Source organism: Colletotrichum higginsianum, chromosome 5 (assembly GCF_001672515.1).
Source record: "Colletotrichum higginsianum IMI 349063 chromosome 5, whole genome shotgun sequence".
NCBI lineage: Eukaryota > Fungi > Ascomycota > Sordariomycetes > Glomerellales > Glomerellaceae > Colletotrichum > Colletotrichum higginsianum.
In genome coordinates, this window is record NC_030958.1 from 1,556,001 (window position 1) to 1,572,467 (window position 16,467).

The window sequence follows — 16,467 nt, forward strand, 5'->3', positions numbered from 1 at the left end:
AAGATGTAGAGAAATGGAGGATTTTGTTGAATATTTCTCGCCATGTCAGTCCAGAAGGAAACAGAGGACCTGCTTCCATTTCATATTTCTGTGTCCTTGTTTTTTCCTTCGCTCAAACACAATTCTTTTGAGGGTCACTGACAAGCAATTGAGAGGGGAACAGTCCATCAAGCCCAAAACAGAACTTGGGCCCAGAGTGGGAAAATGAAACAAAGTCCTCAAGATCTTGATGAACTGAACCCGGGTCATCTATATCGGGATATTGACACGAATTCAGATGATGGAGGCGGCGAATTCGTGATATCTTGCCATAGCATGTACATGTCGTGAAGTTCCTTTGTACGTCAAGCTTCACCCTTTCGCAGCTCATCTTATCATATCTGGGATTCAAGTTCGCAACCCAGCTTCTCAATACTCATACAGCCTTTCCAGGGATCCTTTCTCAGAACCCAAGTCAGAATATCGGGCTTCATCACGGCCACATCGAGCTCAGTCTGGATTGGCCGTGCTGACAGTCACTCAAAATTGCCACCCAGTCAGACGGCGATGTCGTGTGTCACCGCATATGCAGCTTGTCAGTCGAAATTCATAACCTAGCAGTTGCTTCTACCAGTGGCGTTAGCGAACACCAGCGCCAAGACGATAAGAAATTGCCGGGCATCCCCCTCTTGCAAGCGGGCCATCCTCACTCATGTAAACTGGACACGCCCACCCTCTTCCCTCTTCCTAATGGTTGCCAACCCTTCGGTCAAGCATTGCTTCAAAATATTCTTCTCTGGACCCGGAGGTGGGACGTTTGACTACTCCGTCGCGAAAAAAGCGCCGCCGAGGCCGTCGATCCCAGAAGCAGGTCGACCATGGCGGATACAACCACGATGACTGCGTCGATACCAGCAACCCAGTCGCAATCGACCGAGAATGTCGTACCAGCTGCCTGCTTCGACGTCTGCAGTGCGTACTTCTATAGCCTGAGAACACCCCTTCTGCTCCCCAGATAAAATCTGACCAGGTTATCGTATAGACAATGCATACATAGAAGTCCAACACGTAGGCAAGACTCCTTCGATATGCAATAGAGATTCGGACTTTTCGCGAGGCTACCGAGAGTGTGTTTCCTGCTTCGAAGCAAACTCGGATCGTACAAACGATGCCACCAACATGTATCTTGAACCGAAGTTCCGGCCGTTCCTGGATTACTGTGCACTGCAGACGACACAGACCAGCTATCCCTCTACCCTCCTGACGATCAGGACGGTGGTCCAGTTCGCCGACATAACTGCCATTGACGGGAAGGTTTTTTCGGGCGTGCTGCAGACGAGGACGGTGACGGAGCTGAAGGCAGAAGCCACCACAGAACTGCACACCTTCTCTCGACAGACGTTTTCGTGGCAGACTCCGATACCGAGCGAGACGAAACCGAACGAGACGGAGCCCAGGGCCACATCGGCGACCAGCGCACGAGAGCCCTCCCCGGAGACGAGCAATGCGTGGATAGCCGGGCCCGTGATCGGCGTCTTGACGGCAATCCTGCTCGTGCTAGCCGGGCTGTGGTTCCTCCGACGTCGTAGGAGGCAAGGGCTAGATCGCTCCGCGGCCGGCGAAAACGACGACGGGAAGGAGGAGTTCCTCAAGGCGCAGCTCCATTCAGACTGTGTCCCGCGGCAGCCCGCGACGGAGCTCGAGGGTTCGTATCCAAAAACCACGCCCGAGGTTATGACCAACGAGATTGCCGCTCAAGAGATGCCCGTCTCGGAAGGCGGGCATGTGGAAGGGGTGACGGGGAGAGGCCGATAGAGAGGCCGACGTCGTCCTCTTTCGTGTTGCCTTTTTCACCGCGATTTTGGTTCCCATTCATTTACTTGCAAGGCAGATCACAGTAGCGCCGAGACAGCACGTATCATTAAATCTCATTCTTTTATTTTTGACTGCCTTCTCGGCGCTGGTATCACATCACGTTCCTCCCAAAGAACATCATCCAACACCTCAGTACCTCAGCCAATTATGCCGCGCCTCGCCCGGTTTGAGCCCGTAAACTGCAAGTTCTCGTTGCCAGAGACGCCCGTCAAGACGTTCCCGATGCCCTGGACCTCGCCGTTGCCGCCTTGCATGATGGTAGCGTAGTTGTTGGCGACCAGCTGGATGCCCGACACGAAGCCCTGCTCGTCAAAAGCGCAGTGGCCGCCGTTGGGCGAGTTGTTGACCGTCTGCTTGGCGTTGACCTGGTCGGTGCTCAGGCCGGCGTCCGTGGCGATCTTCTCGTAGGCCTTAATGGAGGCCGGAATAGCCTCCTGTAGGTCCGAGAGCTCCTTGAGGGTACTCTGGAAGTGGATGCGGGTGCCAGCGATTGCCTGGGGGTCCTGGACGGGGACCTGGGGCTCGAGGCCGCCGCAGTTGAGAAGCACACCATTGCCGGCAAAGTTCTGCATGTGGGCGGGCATGAAGAAGCCCGAGAGCATCAGTGAGCCGCCCGAGACGCCGGTGAAGAAGACGTTGGACTGGTTGAAAGCCATCATTTGCGGGAGGGTCTTCTGGACGAGGTCGTTGACAGCCTGGGAGTGGGCGACGCCGTCGGTGCGCCGGAGTCCTTGGCCGCCTCCCCAGAAGAGATTCGGGTCCGGCGCGAGGACGGCAACGCCGGCGAGGTTCTGCTGCACGCCCTGGTTGGGCATGTCGAAGAAAGACTGGCCGCCATCGCCGTGGAGGAGGACGTTGAGGCCGAGGGTGCCCTGGGCCCCGGGCTGGGCGGCGGCGCCGGGGACACCGCTTGCTGCAGTGAACTGCTCGGCTGGGCCGCTAATCTTGAACCGAAGGTCGAGGCCACTGGGGTTTCGTGTCAGCCGGTGTTATCTCTTTAAATCAACAGGGGCAAGGGGTAGGTTTCGTTTCGAGCGAGTGAGTCTTACTTGACGTTCGCCGTCATGTCGAGAATCATGGACCCGTCGGCCGCTTGCGAGATCCCTTGGGGCACCTGCGCGGCCTGCTGCTGCGCGGTCTGCCTGTTGGTGCGACCGTTTCCATTCCCGCCGCCGCCGCCGCCGCCGCCGCCGCCGCCGCCGCCTCTGTTCCCATTTCCTTTCCTATTCTGCGGCGCGCCTTGGACGACGCTCAGCAGGCTGAGGACGACTGCGAGGACGGTCAAGGGAGAGCGGATGGTCAACATCCTGTCGAAGGGGGGGAAATAAGACTGTATTAAAACAAGAATATTAAAGAGTAAAGCAAAAGGGGAAGCCAGGAAGTGATTGGCAGCCAAGCTTGCGGCGCACGAAGATCAGATCCTTGGTATTTCTTGGTAATGCCGAAAAAAGAACAAATTGGTATATCCCAAAAACCCGGGGAAGTCAAGAATCGAAAAGGAAAGAGAAACCGGAAAAGGGGTCGAGGGGAGGGGAGAATAGCAGGTTAGGTTTATCTTAAAAGACGAGTAAACGACTGCATGGGCATCGGTCATCTCGTAGTCATGGGCTCGCTTGTGTCCCCCATCCCCCATCCGATATGGAACAACGGATAGTTCTGCAATGAACCGGTCTTGCTTCACGGCACATGGCCAGCTGCTGCTGTCTTCAGGCTGAGAGCGAAGAGGGGTATGGCCAGGGGAGAAAACGGCCAGCCATACGGGCCACCTGGGAAGCGAACCATCTCGAACCAAGGGACGAGAGAGAACAGGGGAGGACGATGGGGGAGAAGCTTGTCTTGTCTCTGTTTCGCCTGGACTCGGTTGTGTATGAGACTTGGGACAAGTCAGTCTGGGTCTGATCGTCCTCTGGCTGGGTTGACGACGCCGAATGCAATCGTCATAAGGCTCCCGAGGAACAAGTCAAGTCCGGCAAGAGGAATGAACAATATGCTCTCTACGGAGACGCTTAACTGGTTCGAATTGGCAGCAGCGAACATGGACTGGGCCGCTGTGAGGGTGCAAACAACATCCTCCTTGGCCCTTGGGCGAGGAAGTTGTGTGTAAGTAAGGCTCGACAAGTGTTTCGCTTGGCGCGTCTCTCCCAGCTCGGGACTCGGGAGCACCAGGATCCACGCGAAAGAAGGTGTCGCAGACGTTTGAGGTTTGTCGAAACCAACCCCTGGACGCGCCCGGGGTGCCCTAGTCCCCCTGTCATGCACCGCCGGCACCCGCCGCCAGCCACCCCCCACTCGGGCTCTGTCCACAGTCCCTCTCCGTCACTGGCCAGGCCTGCGAATGGCAGCGCTTTGGTTTGTCACGACAGTCACTGCTTCTTTCGAGGAATTCCAAAATAGCCATCCCAAAAAGAACAGATCCCCCAAAACTGCCCTTTTTTCAATAAGAGACGAGCAAGGTCCCTTGGTCGATAGGTTTCTCCGAGGCATCATCGGGTGGGCTTGGTGTTTTGGATCTTCACGGGCTCAGGAAATGCTAAGAGCGACTAAGCATTGAGGTTTGGCAAGCGAGGATCCTGGTATGCAGGCACGAGGTTGTTGTGATTGGTTCTTTTTTTCAATTTTGGTGCAATCCAGCTTGAAGCTTAAGTACTGGGCTCTGAATAGAACAAAAAGGTTTGCACACTCAGGGTTGTTTTTTTGTATTTCTTTTTTGTAGCAAAGACCATGAGCATCGAGACACCTTGCTACTCGGCATTAGCTTTGTCGGTGTTGGTCGACTCGAGGATGAGGGCACAGGGGCTCAGACGTCACTGGTTTCGTAATCGTCCGCCTGAACAAGAAAAGTCACACAATCCACAGAATAGAAATCGCTAAAATATGAGCGTTGCGTGGCATACGTCGTACATGCGCCCGAACTCGATCGTCTAATGCCAGTAGCCTCTCGTATCCATCCAGCCCATTCAAACACGCCAGCCGAAGTTGTATACACACACACACAAATTGGCCAACAAACCCGCGGGTACGTTTTGTGCTCAGAGCTTCGCCCCCTTGGCCCTCCTGGCCTCCTTCTCGCGGTCGCGGAGGAGACGACGGAGGATCTTGCCGCTGGGGCTCTTGGGGATGATGTCGACGAACTCCACGCCACCCTTGAGCCACTTGTGCCGCGCCTTGTGCTCCTCGACATACTTGCTGATGTCGGCCGCGACCTCTGCCTCGGGCTTGCTCTCGTAGCCGGCGGCGCGGACGACGTAGGCCTTGGGCACCTCGCCGGCGCGGTCGTCCGGCACTTGAATGACAGCTGTGTCCGACACGGCCGGGTGGGTGAGAAGATGCGCCTCGAGCTCGGCCGGCGCCACCTGGTGGCCCTTGACCTTGATGAGCTCCTTGATGCGGTCGACGATGACAAGATGCTCGTTGCCCGCCGCCGACTTGCGTACGAGGACCTCGTCGCCCGTGCGGATCCAACGGCCGTCTTCGTGCCACACGAATGTCTCGGCGTTGGCCCGCTCGTTGTGGAGATAGCCCAGGACGACCGAGGGGGACTGTACGAGGAGCTCGCCGGGTTTGTTGTACTCGGTGATCTCCTCGCCGGTCGTCGGGTCGACGATTTTGCCGCGGGCACCCGGGACGAGAGAGCCCGACGATCCGACGTCGATATCGATCTCGGAGGTTGTGCACACAACGGTGCTGGTCTCGGTCATTCCTGGTGTGTCTTAGTCACAGCACACCCCAAACGTCCAAGACACGAAAACTCACCGTAGCCTTGACCCACGTGCCACTTGGGGTACTGCTTCCTGAGGTCCTCCACAGTCTCCGCTCCAAGGGGCGCTGCGCCGGTGTAGACGAAGCGCACGCTCGTGAGGTCGTACTTGTTGCAAAGCTCCTGGTTGCGGATAACTTGAATGACAATTGGGGGAACCTGCGCGTATGTTCAGAACATGTTCCTTGCTCATAGTTGCAGCGAAAAGGAGCTTACCACTGGGAGGCAGTTGATCTTGAACTTCTGGACGGACTCGAGGAATTGCTTAAGCTCAAACTTGGGCAGTACAATGATGCCATCACCGCGCCAGGTGCCACAGTGTGCAATGACAACAAGCCCGTAGATATGGCTAAAGGGCAACAGACCCAAGGCTGCTTGTGTCTTGATGCCCAGTTCTTTCCTGGCAACAGACTCGTATGTCGTGAACTGAAGAACGTTGGCAATGACGTTTCTGTGCGAAATCATGACGGCTTTCTAGAGTCCGTTGTCAGCATTTCGACTTTCCAGTTACCATGGTCGAGTTTCACTCACTGGCAGTCCGGAAGTACCACTCGAATAACACAAATAGGCGACCTGGCGCGCGCCCTGGCCCTTGACCCACTTCAAGGGTTCCAATTCCGGTAGAGAATTGCCTTCTTGAATCAGGCCATCGAGGGAGACGTAGGGTGTTTTTTGACTGACGCCTGGGACCGGCAACAAGAAGATGCGGTCATCGGGAAGGCCGACAGCCTTGGCGGCCTTGAGAGCGGTTTCTAGCAGGGGAATGCAGGTGAAGAGAGCCTTCGCGTTGGAGGAGCGAAGCTGGTGCTCGAGTTCTTGGGCCGAGTACGCGGCACTGGCGGGGGTGACGATGCCCGACAACCGGTGGATGGCATGGGTGAAGGGGATGTAGTCGATCTAGGCACACGTCAATCTCCGGGGGACAATCGACCTTGGAACGCACGTGACCATCACATACTGTGTTGAGCGAGAAGAGCGCAACGACTTTGTCCCATTCTGTGCCCTCGTTCGGCGCGAAATCGAGCCTCTTTGAAATTGCTTTGGCCAAGGAGTCTGTTCGCTGCTTCACCTCGGACGCCGTGTACGACTTGCCCGACAGACCGCAAGTGTATGGGCTTCTGGCCTCTGTGAGAGGATAGCGGCCGTACTTTTCATTGCTCATGAACTCGCCAATGGTGATCGAGTCCGGGGGGTCTGCGACGTCTCGGTGAGCGTAGTTCGCCAGAGGGTTGCCCGAGGCACGAGGCTCAAGGGTTCGTCTTACCCATGGGCAACTGAGGGACCCATTTCGGCGATACAAAGACCATCTTGTGTGATGTGATTGAGGCAGAAGGAGTGGATGAGCGTGATTGGGTAGTCAGTCGTCGCGTTGACGCGTGTGTCCGAGGCCGCTGCAAGATCGTTGAGATAGATGGTGGAACGTTTGCGACGAGGGACGGAGGGGGGTGGTTCGGACTTTTGAATGAGGTCAAGTTGTCAAACAACCGCCAGCTCAGAGCCACCCGGGGGGGCTGCGCAGAGTTCCGATCCTTTGCCTGCGTTGTGCCTCTGTGTCCCCTCCTCCCTCGGTGACGGACCCCGGTCCCCTCACAGCCAGAAGCAACAATCCAAGACTTGGAGAAGGATAGCTTCCCCCACTTCTCCGCATTTCTCCCCACGCAATGGTCGCACCTCGGTAGAGGGTCCAGATAGCGCGGCATCTCGCTGTGCTTTGCGGTGCTCTGCGGCACTCTTGAGTCATTTGCTACTACCAGCGGCCGGTATTCCGCACATCTTTCCGCGAAACCAGTCTGTTATGGCCTTAACTGCGGGTTGGGTGTCGATGGTATCCGATGTCAGCAGCCGAAGCGTAGCGTCCGCTGCTGCTGCTACCCCGGTGCCCCATCTTGAGATTGGCTTGCCAAGTTGCCATCCACCTGCTGCTCTGAGGGTTCCCAAACTTGAACCTTCACTACTCATGATCCCCGTCGGTTTTCAGACGCGTCAGGGCCGCATTTTTTACCGAGCAGCCACAGTTCACCGACCCTTAACCGGCTCCTGGACCTTGGTAAAAACTTGACCACTCCCAAAGGAGTTTGCCAGATCATCGCCTACTATCCATCCTAGGTTGTTCGTTCCATGGGGGGTACCTAAGGAAACGGGTGCCGAGGGCTTCCCCAACTACCAAGGTAAAAAGGGCAGCCATTAGCCGAGATTGACCCAATGACAAAGCGTCGGGGAAGTATCGCAATTTTGGTTCCACATTCTCCAATTGCACCCGCCCCCGGAAGTCAATCGTTTGGGATGTCGGCGCGGAACGTCGCTCCCGCTCCGGGAATCTCTACCTCCACCGGGTGTGATGCGGTGGGTCACGGATTCTGCTGTATACCGAATGTCAGCGCACCATGTGACTTCAGAGAGGTGAGTTCTTTCGTTCCTTGTCCGTCTAGCTTGGCATCTTTTTTCATTCTTTTTTTTTTTCAGCATGAGTTCCATGGAACGACATTTGGGTTGATGTTTTGATAAGGAGCAAGTGATCTGCTTGGGAGTGCTTGATGATAATACCTTGCAGGCCCAGCAATGTGACAGCTTTGCCTATGCTGTCTCACTTGCACCCAATTTTCTGGCACACACAAACGACACTTTCCACAACCCATCATAAAAAAAAAGTGACCATCCACTGGTCAGTATAAGGACAGTCATCTTGTTTTCAGAGTCTTGACAGCAACATGGCTACGCTGAAATGTAGATTTTCAAATCCCCAAGTCCCATTTCATGACAATCGTGATGAATGCTATCAGAGGATGCAACAAAATGCGTGTTGTCCTTTTTCCCCTCTCTTGCTACAGTCGCTACTTTTCATATGGCATCTGGCCAGACCAGGAGAGAAGCTTTGTCTTCTGTTCACTCTGTGGAAAATAATTGTTTCATCTGGGTTGAGCCACCCGGTGCTATGTTAACATCATGTTGCCTCCGTCCGATACTTGCTTCTCGAACTCCTACTCCACTCAACTCAAGCGGCTGAGTGATTCACTCCTTTCGTTGTTTTCTTTTCACTCTTCCCTCTGGACTAAACCCGCCTCTTCCAACTCTATATAAGACTACCTTTCCCTCCAACCTCTGCCAGTCCTCTCTTCCACACATCAACAACGAGATCAACAATCAAGACATCAGTGCTTTACCCATCGGAGAACTATAAACAAAACTCCAACAGTCACGCTCTGCAAAAGACAAATCAGATTCCAATACACCCTCTCCAATTGTACTTCACACACAAAAAGTCGTCAAACAGGAGGAACCTAGGCTGCGCAACACTGGTGCTCTCTCACTGGGCAACCGGAGCACTAACCTTAACTACTAATTCAATCAGCTGGTAGAGACCTTTACACACATCCACACACAGCAAGCTCTCTCACAGGTATGTTGACACCACTGTCTCTCTAGAACACAAATCATTTACATTCTTTCTTTATCAGTTCATTCCTGCCTCTCTAGGTTTATCAGGACTTCATTTTTCTCTCTCTTTAAAATATTTCCTTCCCTTCCTCTTCCATCAGCCTAGTCCTCTCCCTTCTACGTAACATAATAACACCCTCTTGACTCCTAAGGATACTGACATTCCGACTGCCTTGTTCCCTCCTTATTTAACAAGATCCTGCTTTAGTGCTTATCTCTTCCCTCTAGATTCACTATCCCTTTTGTCCTGCCCTCCTTCCTCTTCTGCGCAAAGCTCAAAGACCATTTGCAGCAGCCAGCATAATTCATTCTCTATTCCTTCCCTGTTCTTACGCAGGCAACGAGGACTATTGCTAATATTCAGGAATTCTTCTCTTAGCTACCTACCAGCTTCTATCCTCCAAACATTCATCACCATCTACTCATATCTACCTACCTTACTTACACATCTTCTCCTAACAATAATCCTTAACCAATCTTCTAATACTAAACACCCTAAAAGGTGTCTAACGGTTTCCAACAGTACGCCAGGGACTATCAGAAACACAAGCAGTAGTACATCTCTTTATAGGTATGTTCATTCTCATCCACATTGTTTTACCGATTCGCTCCTGTCCTGAAACCGGCATTGAGGTGCCTGCTTCCATCCCTTTTCTTGCCGACCCTTTGCTCTCCCTTGGTCTTTCCCAACTTTCCCGAAATGACTAGGTAGGCGCAACAGGCAGTTGGGCGCACCTTCTACACCTTCTTCCCGGACAGGCACTGGAACCTTCGATCCTCACCTCCTTCTCCTCCCCGAATCATGTGGCTTGTCTCCCTCAGCGCACTTCTCGTTCTCTGCCATCCTGTCCTAGGACAAAACTTTCGCCATTCCTCAGTACGCCTTTCCCTTGCGCTGTCGGCAAACACATTTCTCCCAACCCTCTCTTCTTTGTCCTTTTTAGTGCAATAGTCGTTCATTCCTCTACCTCCCTCTCTTTACTGCTTAGCATATTTCGTCCAACACAGATCACATCTAACCCACGTATTCCCAGCAACCTTCCGGTTGTGAGCGCCTCATTTTCAACCGCCTACCATCTAAGGGCAGACATCGATCGGCATTGATACTTTTACATACGTTTAAGTCTGCAGTCTAAGGGTCCAACGCTCTTTTCAAGAACACCCAGTCACAGTCATGGCTGCTTCCAACTCGACCCTGCCTGCTCCCCTTGGAAGTCCTCCTGTCTGGGCCGAAAATCGTCAGGCTCTCTGTGATGCCCTTCCTTACTTCAAGGCACACGAGGGAAGTATGTACACCAAGGACAAGGTCATCAAAGGTATGCTTCTCAATGCGTTCACCACCGTGCGAGACTTCTTGGGCTCAGAAGTTATCATCACCACTCTGTAAGTTGTTCTTCTCTCTTCACATATCTCAGGCTTATGAAGGCTAACCCCTGGTAAATTTGTTAGTGGTGGTGGCAGAGAGAGAAACAGCCAGGGAGACCTGGTCCGGGTCAGAGAAGCCCGACCCTTCATACTGCCGTCCTGCCATGCAGCCTCAGAGACCAATGTCCCCATCGGCATAATCCTTGGTAAGTACATAACTTTCCACTTTATCTGGTACCAGCACTCACCATCACACAGGAAAACAATACCCAGGTTTACCTGTTGAAATCAAGCATTCATTCAATGTCCTTGCCTTCTTCATCATTACAGACATCTGGTCTGAGAAGGACGACAGAGGCTTTGACATCCACAAGATTCGCCTCGAAAAGACCAACCGTGCTATGCCGTCCTGGTGGCAACTGTCGGCTGAAATGCAGAGCAGTACTCAGCTGCGGGAGCTGCGGGAGTTTCCAACATTCCGAGCGGACTGCACCAAGTGCAGACAATCTTCCAAGCAGATGTTCATCCAGGGATGGACTTGCTTGAATGCAGAGTGTGAGGGAAGTTTTGCCTTCACTCCAGCTATCAACATCTCCGAGTTGACTGTTGCTTCCTACCACTCCTCCTCTATTGCCTGGTGTGTCACCTGTCACCAGGGAAGCAAGGCAATCTTCTCCTGCGGCTGGTCTTGTCTCAACCAGAAGTGCAGCAGCTTCTTCAATTTCCCAGCCGGTACCGATGTCAACCACCTCACCTACTCAGAGGACTTTCTCTTAGAGCGAACATCTTACCAGGTTCCACAACAGCCTCTGCAGCCGCCCCTCCCAGACATAACCGCCCCAGGTCTACTGGGTACAGAGAAGGCTATGCGTGATGGCATTGTCTGTCCCGAGTGTCATCGCTGCGCAAGACGAGTGGATTGGACAAAGTGGTCTTACGAGGACCCTCGTTGTAACTTCACCTTGCTTGCCCCGCCACTGCCGTTCCCTCTGGCCAATGTTCTCGCCGAGAGCAAACAACAACAGAGACTCAGGAGTGGATTCCAATCCAAGGCCTTCAACAAACACATCCTCCAAAGTGCCAGTCAGGCCAATGGTTACGCGATGGAACAGTACCTTCTCCCAGACCCCCTCAATACTGACACCATTATCGGCTCAGTTACCGTTTTCCGAGCGACTCCAGCCATCAATGCTCGTGCTGGCGCCCCCGACCAAATATGGGATCTCCTCCAACATGATACCGTCCGAGACTTCGGCTTCCAAAGGAAGCCCGCGATTCATGTTGGCTGTAAGTTTACCCGTCATGCCTCCTCACGAAACGATCCGACTAACCCACAACACTAGTGCCTAGCGAGAAGTTGACCCGGAACTTCCTTCAAAACTGGGGCGCCCCTTATAAGTTCGCAGTCAATGTGCATTCGAGACCATTCTCAGAGGCACCAGAATCCATAATCGGAGCACTCAAACGAATGCAATGGGCTGGCAAGCAATCCATTGCGACGACCAACAAGACCATAGATGCCTATGCCCAGCAGCCCGGCTTCAGCGAGATAGTCCCTTGCGACACGCTCACCTCGAACTTCGTTGACTTCAACGAGCTCCTTTCCATCGGGTATATGGAGGAAGACAAGATCAGTGTGAGTTATGGTATCATTATGCTTTTTGCCTCAAGACTGACTCCTTTATTCAAAGTACCATGACGACGGCGAAGACACCTTGGGACCTACCGTGGCTACTCTATCTTTAGGAAGTCCCGCCCAAATGTGCTTTAAAATGAAGCCATCCTATGCTGGAAAAGGCACCAAAGTTCTTCAGTTACCAATTTTCCACGGAGATCTGGTGGTTATGCACGGCACCCGCATCCATCAGGCGTACCTGGTATGCTACTCTCTAATCAACACTACCTTCTTCTCTAACAATGACCAGCACAGGGTTGTGCCCAAGGGCAAACGTCGCTTTGCCTTGACGTGCCGAAACATCGTGCTTGAGACAATCGAAGACGATGATGCTCGAGCTGAGGCTGCCCAGAACAGCATCTTTCCAGAGGTTTCCGAGCTCTGGGACTACCCGAAGGATGAAGATGTCGAATCCCAGAATGAGAACGCCGGCGCTTCGAAGCGTGCCGCTGACGAGCCTCAGAGCACCACAGGTCGAACGACGAAGCGACACAAGACGGAGGCCTGAATTTGTTTGATTTCAACATCAAGACGGAGTATAAAATCTTGACTGACACTCGCGTCTATAATTTACACACAAAGTATGGGAGCAGAAAGGGTTTACATTGAGGAGTTTTTCTTTCTGCACGCTTTTACCTCTTTACTTCCGGGGCTACGTCTGTCTTATGGATTCTGGGAGGGTTTCGTTTTCTGATTTCTGATTTCATTGCTCGGTATCCTGACGAGGAAACCACACATTCCAGCGAAGTGCTTCACAATAGCAGCTTGGCTCAGATCTGCTGCTGCTTTCGCAGCTTTTTCAATTGGCCTCGGTCGTATGTCTTCGTCTATAGCTCAGATACTCACACATTGTGCGAAAACCCAATTTCCTCTAGAGAACACTTCCTGGGCTGTCTTCGACGTGAAATGAACGTGAGTGTCGCAACGCCCAGTTGAGGCTGGCTGCCGCACGCAAGCAAGCCATACGACACGAATCTCGATTATAGGCACGGGGGGTACTTAAAGGAGGTTGCCAAAGTGTAAGCTGAGAAATGAGACAGCGTTGCGAGCAGGACATTTTCTCATCCTTCATTCGTGAGAGACACGGGTTACTAGGTGCCCTCGAAGCGGTTCGGGGCCAAAACGGCGCCTTGTGACGCCTTTCTAGAGCCAGACCGTCGTAGAGACACGGCGGTTCCAATTCGGCAAGCGGATGAGCTGGGAATAAGACATCTTTCGCGGACGGAAGACCTGGATCCGTGGGTGGACCGTCGCCAGTGTTTTGTCTCTCCCAGCCCGTCGGGGTCGGCGGGTTAAAGCACAATGGGATGGGGCGGGAGGGGGGCGGGGGTTTGGCAGCCGGATGGGGGTTGGGACATGTCTCGGACTTGAGTCCAGACCCGTCAACCCGTTCAATTGCAGAACATGCTCTGATGTCATTGGCAGGTAAACGTAGGAAGAGAACGGAGGAACGGGTGGCTCGCGGAGAGTTATACCCAACGCGGCCTGTCCTCTTGTTGGGGGAGGGGGGTGGGATCGACGGGCTTCGTCACGTCAGACGAACACAGCTGTGTGATGGCACGAAGCGAGCACGAGCGATGGAACATCCTTAACGTGTAAGTCAGGCCATGTTTTGGATTTGTTCAGATCGTTTTGTGTTTTCCCATTCCTTCTCTCAATCGAAACCACAGGAGTGAGAGAGAGAGAAAGGAAGGCCTCGAAATGCTGTTCTTCATTGGTATCATAACGGTCGTAAGCAGGCGTCTCTAGCTAGAAGACCCCTAGGCCCTTGCCAGCTCCGAGGCATCACCCATCGCCGCGGGAGCGGCAGCCAGCCAGCCAGTAATCATGAATCTATGTCTGCGTCCGCAGAAATCCTCGGTAGCGTTCTCTCCTTGCCTGTCCGGAGAGCACGTTTCGCTATGCAATCAATAATGAGACTTTTTCCCTCCCCCGGCCAAAACCCTTGGCATATCCTTTTTCGGGTATCCCCTTTTGTTCTTCCAAGCTCCTTTGGTTGGCGGTATCCAGTCCATGCACACCCCACCTTCAATCAAGCATTCCAAAACACCGCCGCCAACGTCATCAAGCTTCCTAAAAACAGACCCAGGAATCGGTCGTCGGCGAGGGAAACCGCCGTGGAGTGGGAATCGGAGGACGTTGAGGATGAAGGGCCGCCCGTGGTCGACGCACTCGGGGCGCCGACGCCCGTGCTCTTCGAGGGGTCCGAGGAAGAGCCGCCGCTGTTGGGCGATCCTCTGATCGGGGAGGACGACGAGGATGGAGGCGAGGCACCGTTCGTGGACGACTGGGGGCAGAGTGTCAATGCGTCACAATCAGACAGGGTGGTGTATATCGGGGTCGGGGTTGGGGCCGGGCCGCTGTCCACGGTCTGGGTGATGGTGACCGGGAGGCCGGTGGGCGAGACGATCGGGGTGTCAGAAGCTGAAGGAGCAGATGAACTCACTGCAGACGTCACGGGCTGCCCGTCACCGTCCGGCGTCGCGGGCCCATCGCAGAGTCCAATGACACCGCTGGGCACCGCGTCGCTACCCTTGCCGACGGCCACAATCTCCTCCTTGCCGCAGTCGTTCGCCTGCGCCATGTGGACGGCCAGATTGTCCCAGTCGAAGACGAAGTAGCCAGCCCGCATCATACTGTCGCCGAGGATCTGCTGGTCGGTAGTGGTAACGAGGCCGACGTAGCACTGACCGTCCCGGGGGCCCAGATCAAGGATGAAATCGCTGAGGGGCACGCGGATGGTCTTCTTGCCAAAGGTGAATGTGACGTAGGAGTCGCTGCCACTGTCGCGCAGGGAGCAGGCGGCGGTCCAGTAACCGTCGGTGTCGATGGTGGCCTTCAGGTCTGCCAAAATGGGGCGAGCGAGGGCCGGGTGAAGGCGGGTGAGGGTCGTGCCGGAGTCGAGCATGACGTTCTTATCCGCCGGGGCGAGAGCGTAGGTCTCGGCGGAGTTGGCGAGGGTCATGCCAATGCCGGTAAGCTCAACAGCGAGGCTTTGGTCATGTCAGCTCAAACATCACTCAGTTGGCAAGGGATGAGGAGATGAGCCCTCGGATGATTCGACTTACCGAGGCTCGCCCTTGGCGCCGTTCACCATGGGAACTCGCTGGAGCTCGCCAATGAACTTGCCCTTGTCGACACCGCCGTAGATGAGCATGCCCGAGTCCGCCGACTGATGACGCAGGTCCAGCGAGAAGATGCGGCTTTCGATGAGTCCCTGGTCAGCCAAGCTGTTGAGAACCAGGCTGTAGGGCTTGCCTGGCTCGAAGCCGGCCTTGAGGTCGGGAGCCAGACCCATAATGCCAGTGGCGATGCCGTCGCTCTTAGTGACGACACCAAAGGTCTGGTTGACCAAGACACTGGCACCCATGGTGATGGAATCGGTATAGTAGGCGATCTCGGCGCTCGTCTGAGTGTTAGGGTCCGAGGGGTCTCCGTAGTTGAGTCTGCGGGTGCCAATTGGGCCGGTGGGCGGAGTACGACTGTTGCGCGGGTTGTACTGACCAGCAGCGCTGCACTGCTTGGCTTGGGCAGCTGAAGGCGCGGTGCTGCAATCAGGGTTGACCCAGAGCTCAGAAGAGCCTGTGTCGAGAAGAACAGTCACCTGCTGGGCAGGCGTACCGATCATGACTATTCCCCCCATCGTCAGTTAAGCCACTTTGAAGAAAGAGCCGAAGAATGCTTACTGTCAGTGGAGTAGTAAAACTCTCTATTTCTGAGCACAACTTCGATGGCCTCTCGCTTCGTAAGATGACCCAGGTCGGGTCGGACCTGTCTGACTGGCATAGCGATGAATCCTTTGCCCTCGGTAGCACGAGGGAAGGACAGGGCAGCGACAGAGCTCACCACGCTCCCCATGGCGGCAACAAAGACTTCAGACTTCATCTTGGGCGATTGCAAGTTTGTTGTTGTTCTGGCTTCAACAAATCCAAAGACAACAGGGCCAGAAAAGAAAAAGGGGGGGAAGGGGGGGGGGGGAAGAAACGGGGGCAAAGAAGGGGAAGGGAAGGAAGGTCCCGAGAAGAAGTAAAAAATATTGAAGCCGATGAGAACCCTGGAGTGGAGAGGAGATGAGGCTCTTCAGGCTGGGGATACACAGAAGATAAAGTAAGAGGTAAAGGTAAAAACTGGAAGTGAGAGTGAGAGTGAAAGTGAAAGTGAAAGTGAGAAGGAACGCCACCCTGCCTATTCAGCTTCTAGAGCGACCGAGTCTGGAATCAGACAGGCTGGCCGGGTCTGGTGTGTTTAGTGGAAGGATATTGTGAAAGCTGGACCTTTTGGTAAAGAGAAGACAAGGCTGCAAGAGGTCTGCTGCATGCACTCGCGCTAACCTGTTGTTGGCGCTGGTTGAAGCTGAAAGAAAATAAAGGGCAGCGTGTCT

The 16,467-nt window shown here is 54.2% G+C and overlaps 5 protein-coding genes across 5 annotated transcripts; 2 read left to right on the plus strand and 3 right to left on the minus strand.

Moving 5' to 3' along the window:
- Nucleotides 1-1,158: 1,158 nt before the first annotated feature.
- Nucleotides 1,159-1,794, plus strand: CH63R_07410 (Nonsense-mediated mRNA decay protein; the record flags this gene model as incomplete). Its single annotated transcript, XM_018302385.1, has 1 exon — nt 1,159-1,794. The coding sequence occupies one exon, from the start codon at nt 1,159-1,161 to the stop codon at nt 1,792-1,794; it is 636 nt and encodes a 211-aa protein (XP_018157163.1).
- Nucleotides 1,795-1,991: 197 nt separating this feature from the next.
- Nucleotides 1,992-3,160, minus strand: CH63R_07411 (uncharacterized protein; the record flags this gene model as incomplete). The annotated part of the gene is made up of 2 exons (XM_018302386.1): nt 1,992-2,820; nt 2,904-3,160. The coding sequence occupies 2 exons, from the start codon at nt 3,158-3,160 to the stop codon at nt 1,992-1,994; spliced, it is 1,086 nt and encodes a 361-aa protein (XP_018157164.1).
- A 1,723-nt stretch (nt 3,161-4,883) lies between these two features.
- Nucleotides 4,884-6,918, minus strand: CH63R_07412 (AMP-binding enzyme; the record flags this gene model as incomplete). The annotated part of the gene is made up of 6 exons (XM_018302387.1): nt 4,884-5,554; nt 5,608-5,770; nt 5,828-6,085; nt 6,143-6,508; nt 6,570-6,805; nt 6,876-6,918. The coding sequence occupies 6 exons, from the start codon at nt 6,916-6,918 to the stop codon at nt 4,884-4,886; spliced, it is 1,737 nt and encodes a 578-aa protein (XP_018157165.1).
- A 3,302-nt stretch (nt 6,919-10,220) lies between these two features.
- On the plus strand, nt 10,221-12,594 carry CH63R_07413 (uncharacterized protein; the record flags this gene model as incomplete). The annotated part of the gene is made up of 6 exons (XM_018302388.1): nt 10,221-10,429; nt 10,496-10,617; nt 10,685-11,698; nt 11,755-12,047; nt 12,103-12,288; nt 12,337-12,594. The coding sequence occupies 6 exons, from the start codon at nt 10,221-10,223 to the stop codon at nt 12,592-12,594; spliced, it is 2,082 nt and encodes a 693-aa protein (XP_018157166.1).
- Nucleotides 12,595-14,118: 1,524 nt separating this feature from the next.
- Nucleotides 14,119-15,971, minus strand: CH63R_07414 (Eukaryotic aspartyl protease; the record flags this gene model as incomplete). The annotated part of the gene is made up of 3 exons (XM_018302389.1): nt 14,119-15,079; nt 15,155-15,716; nt 15,773-15,971. The coding sequence occupies 3 exons, from the start codon at nt 15,969-15,971 to the stop codon at nt 14,119-14,121; spliced, it is 1,722 nt and encodes a 573-aa protein (XP_018157167.1).
- Between the last annotated feature and the right edge of the window lie 496 nt (nt 15,972-16,467).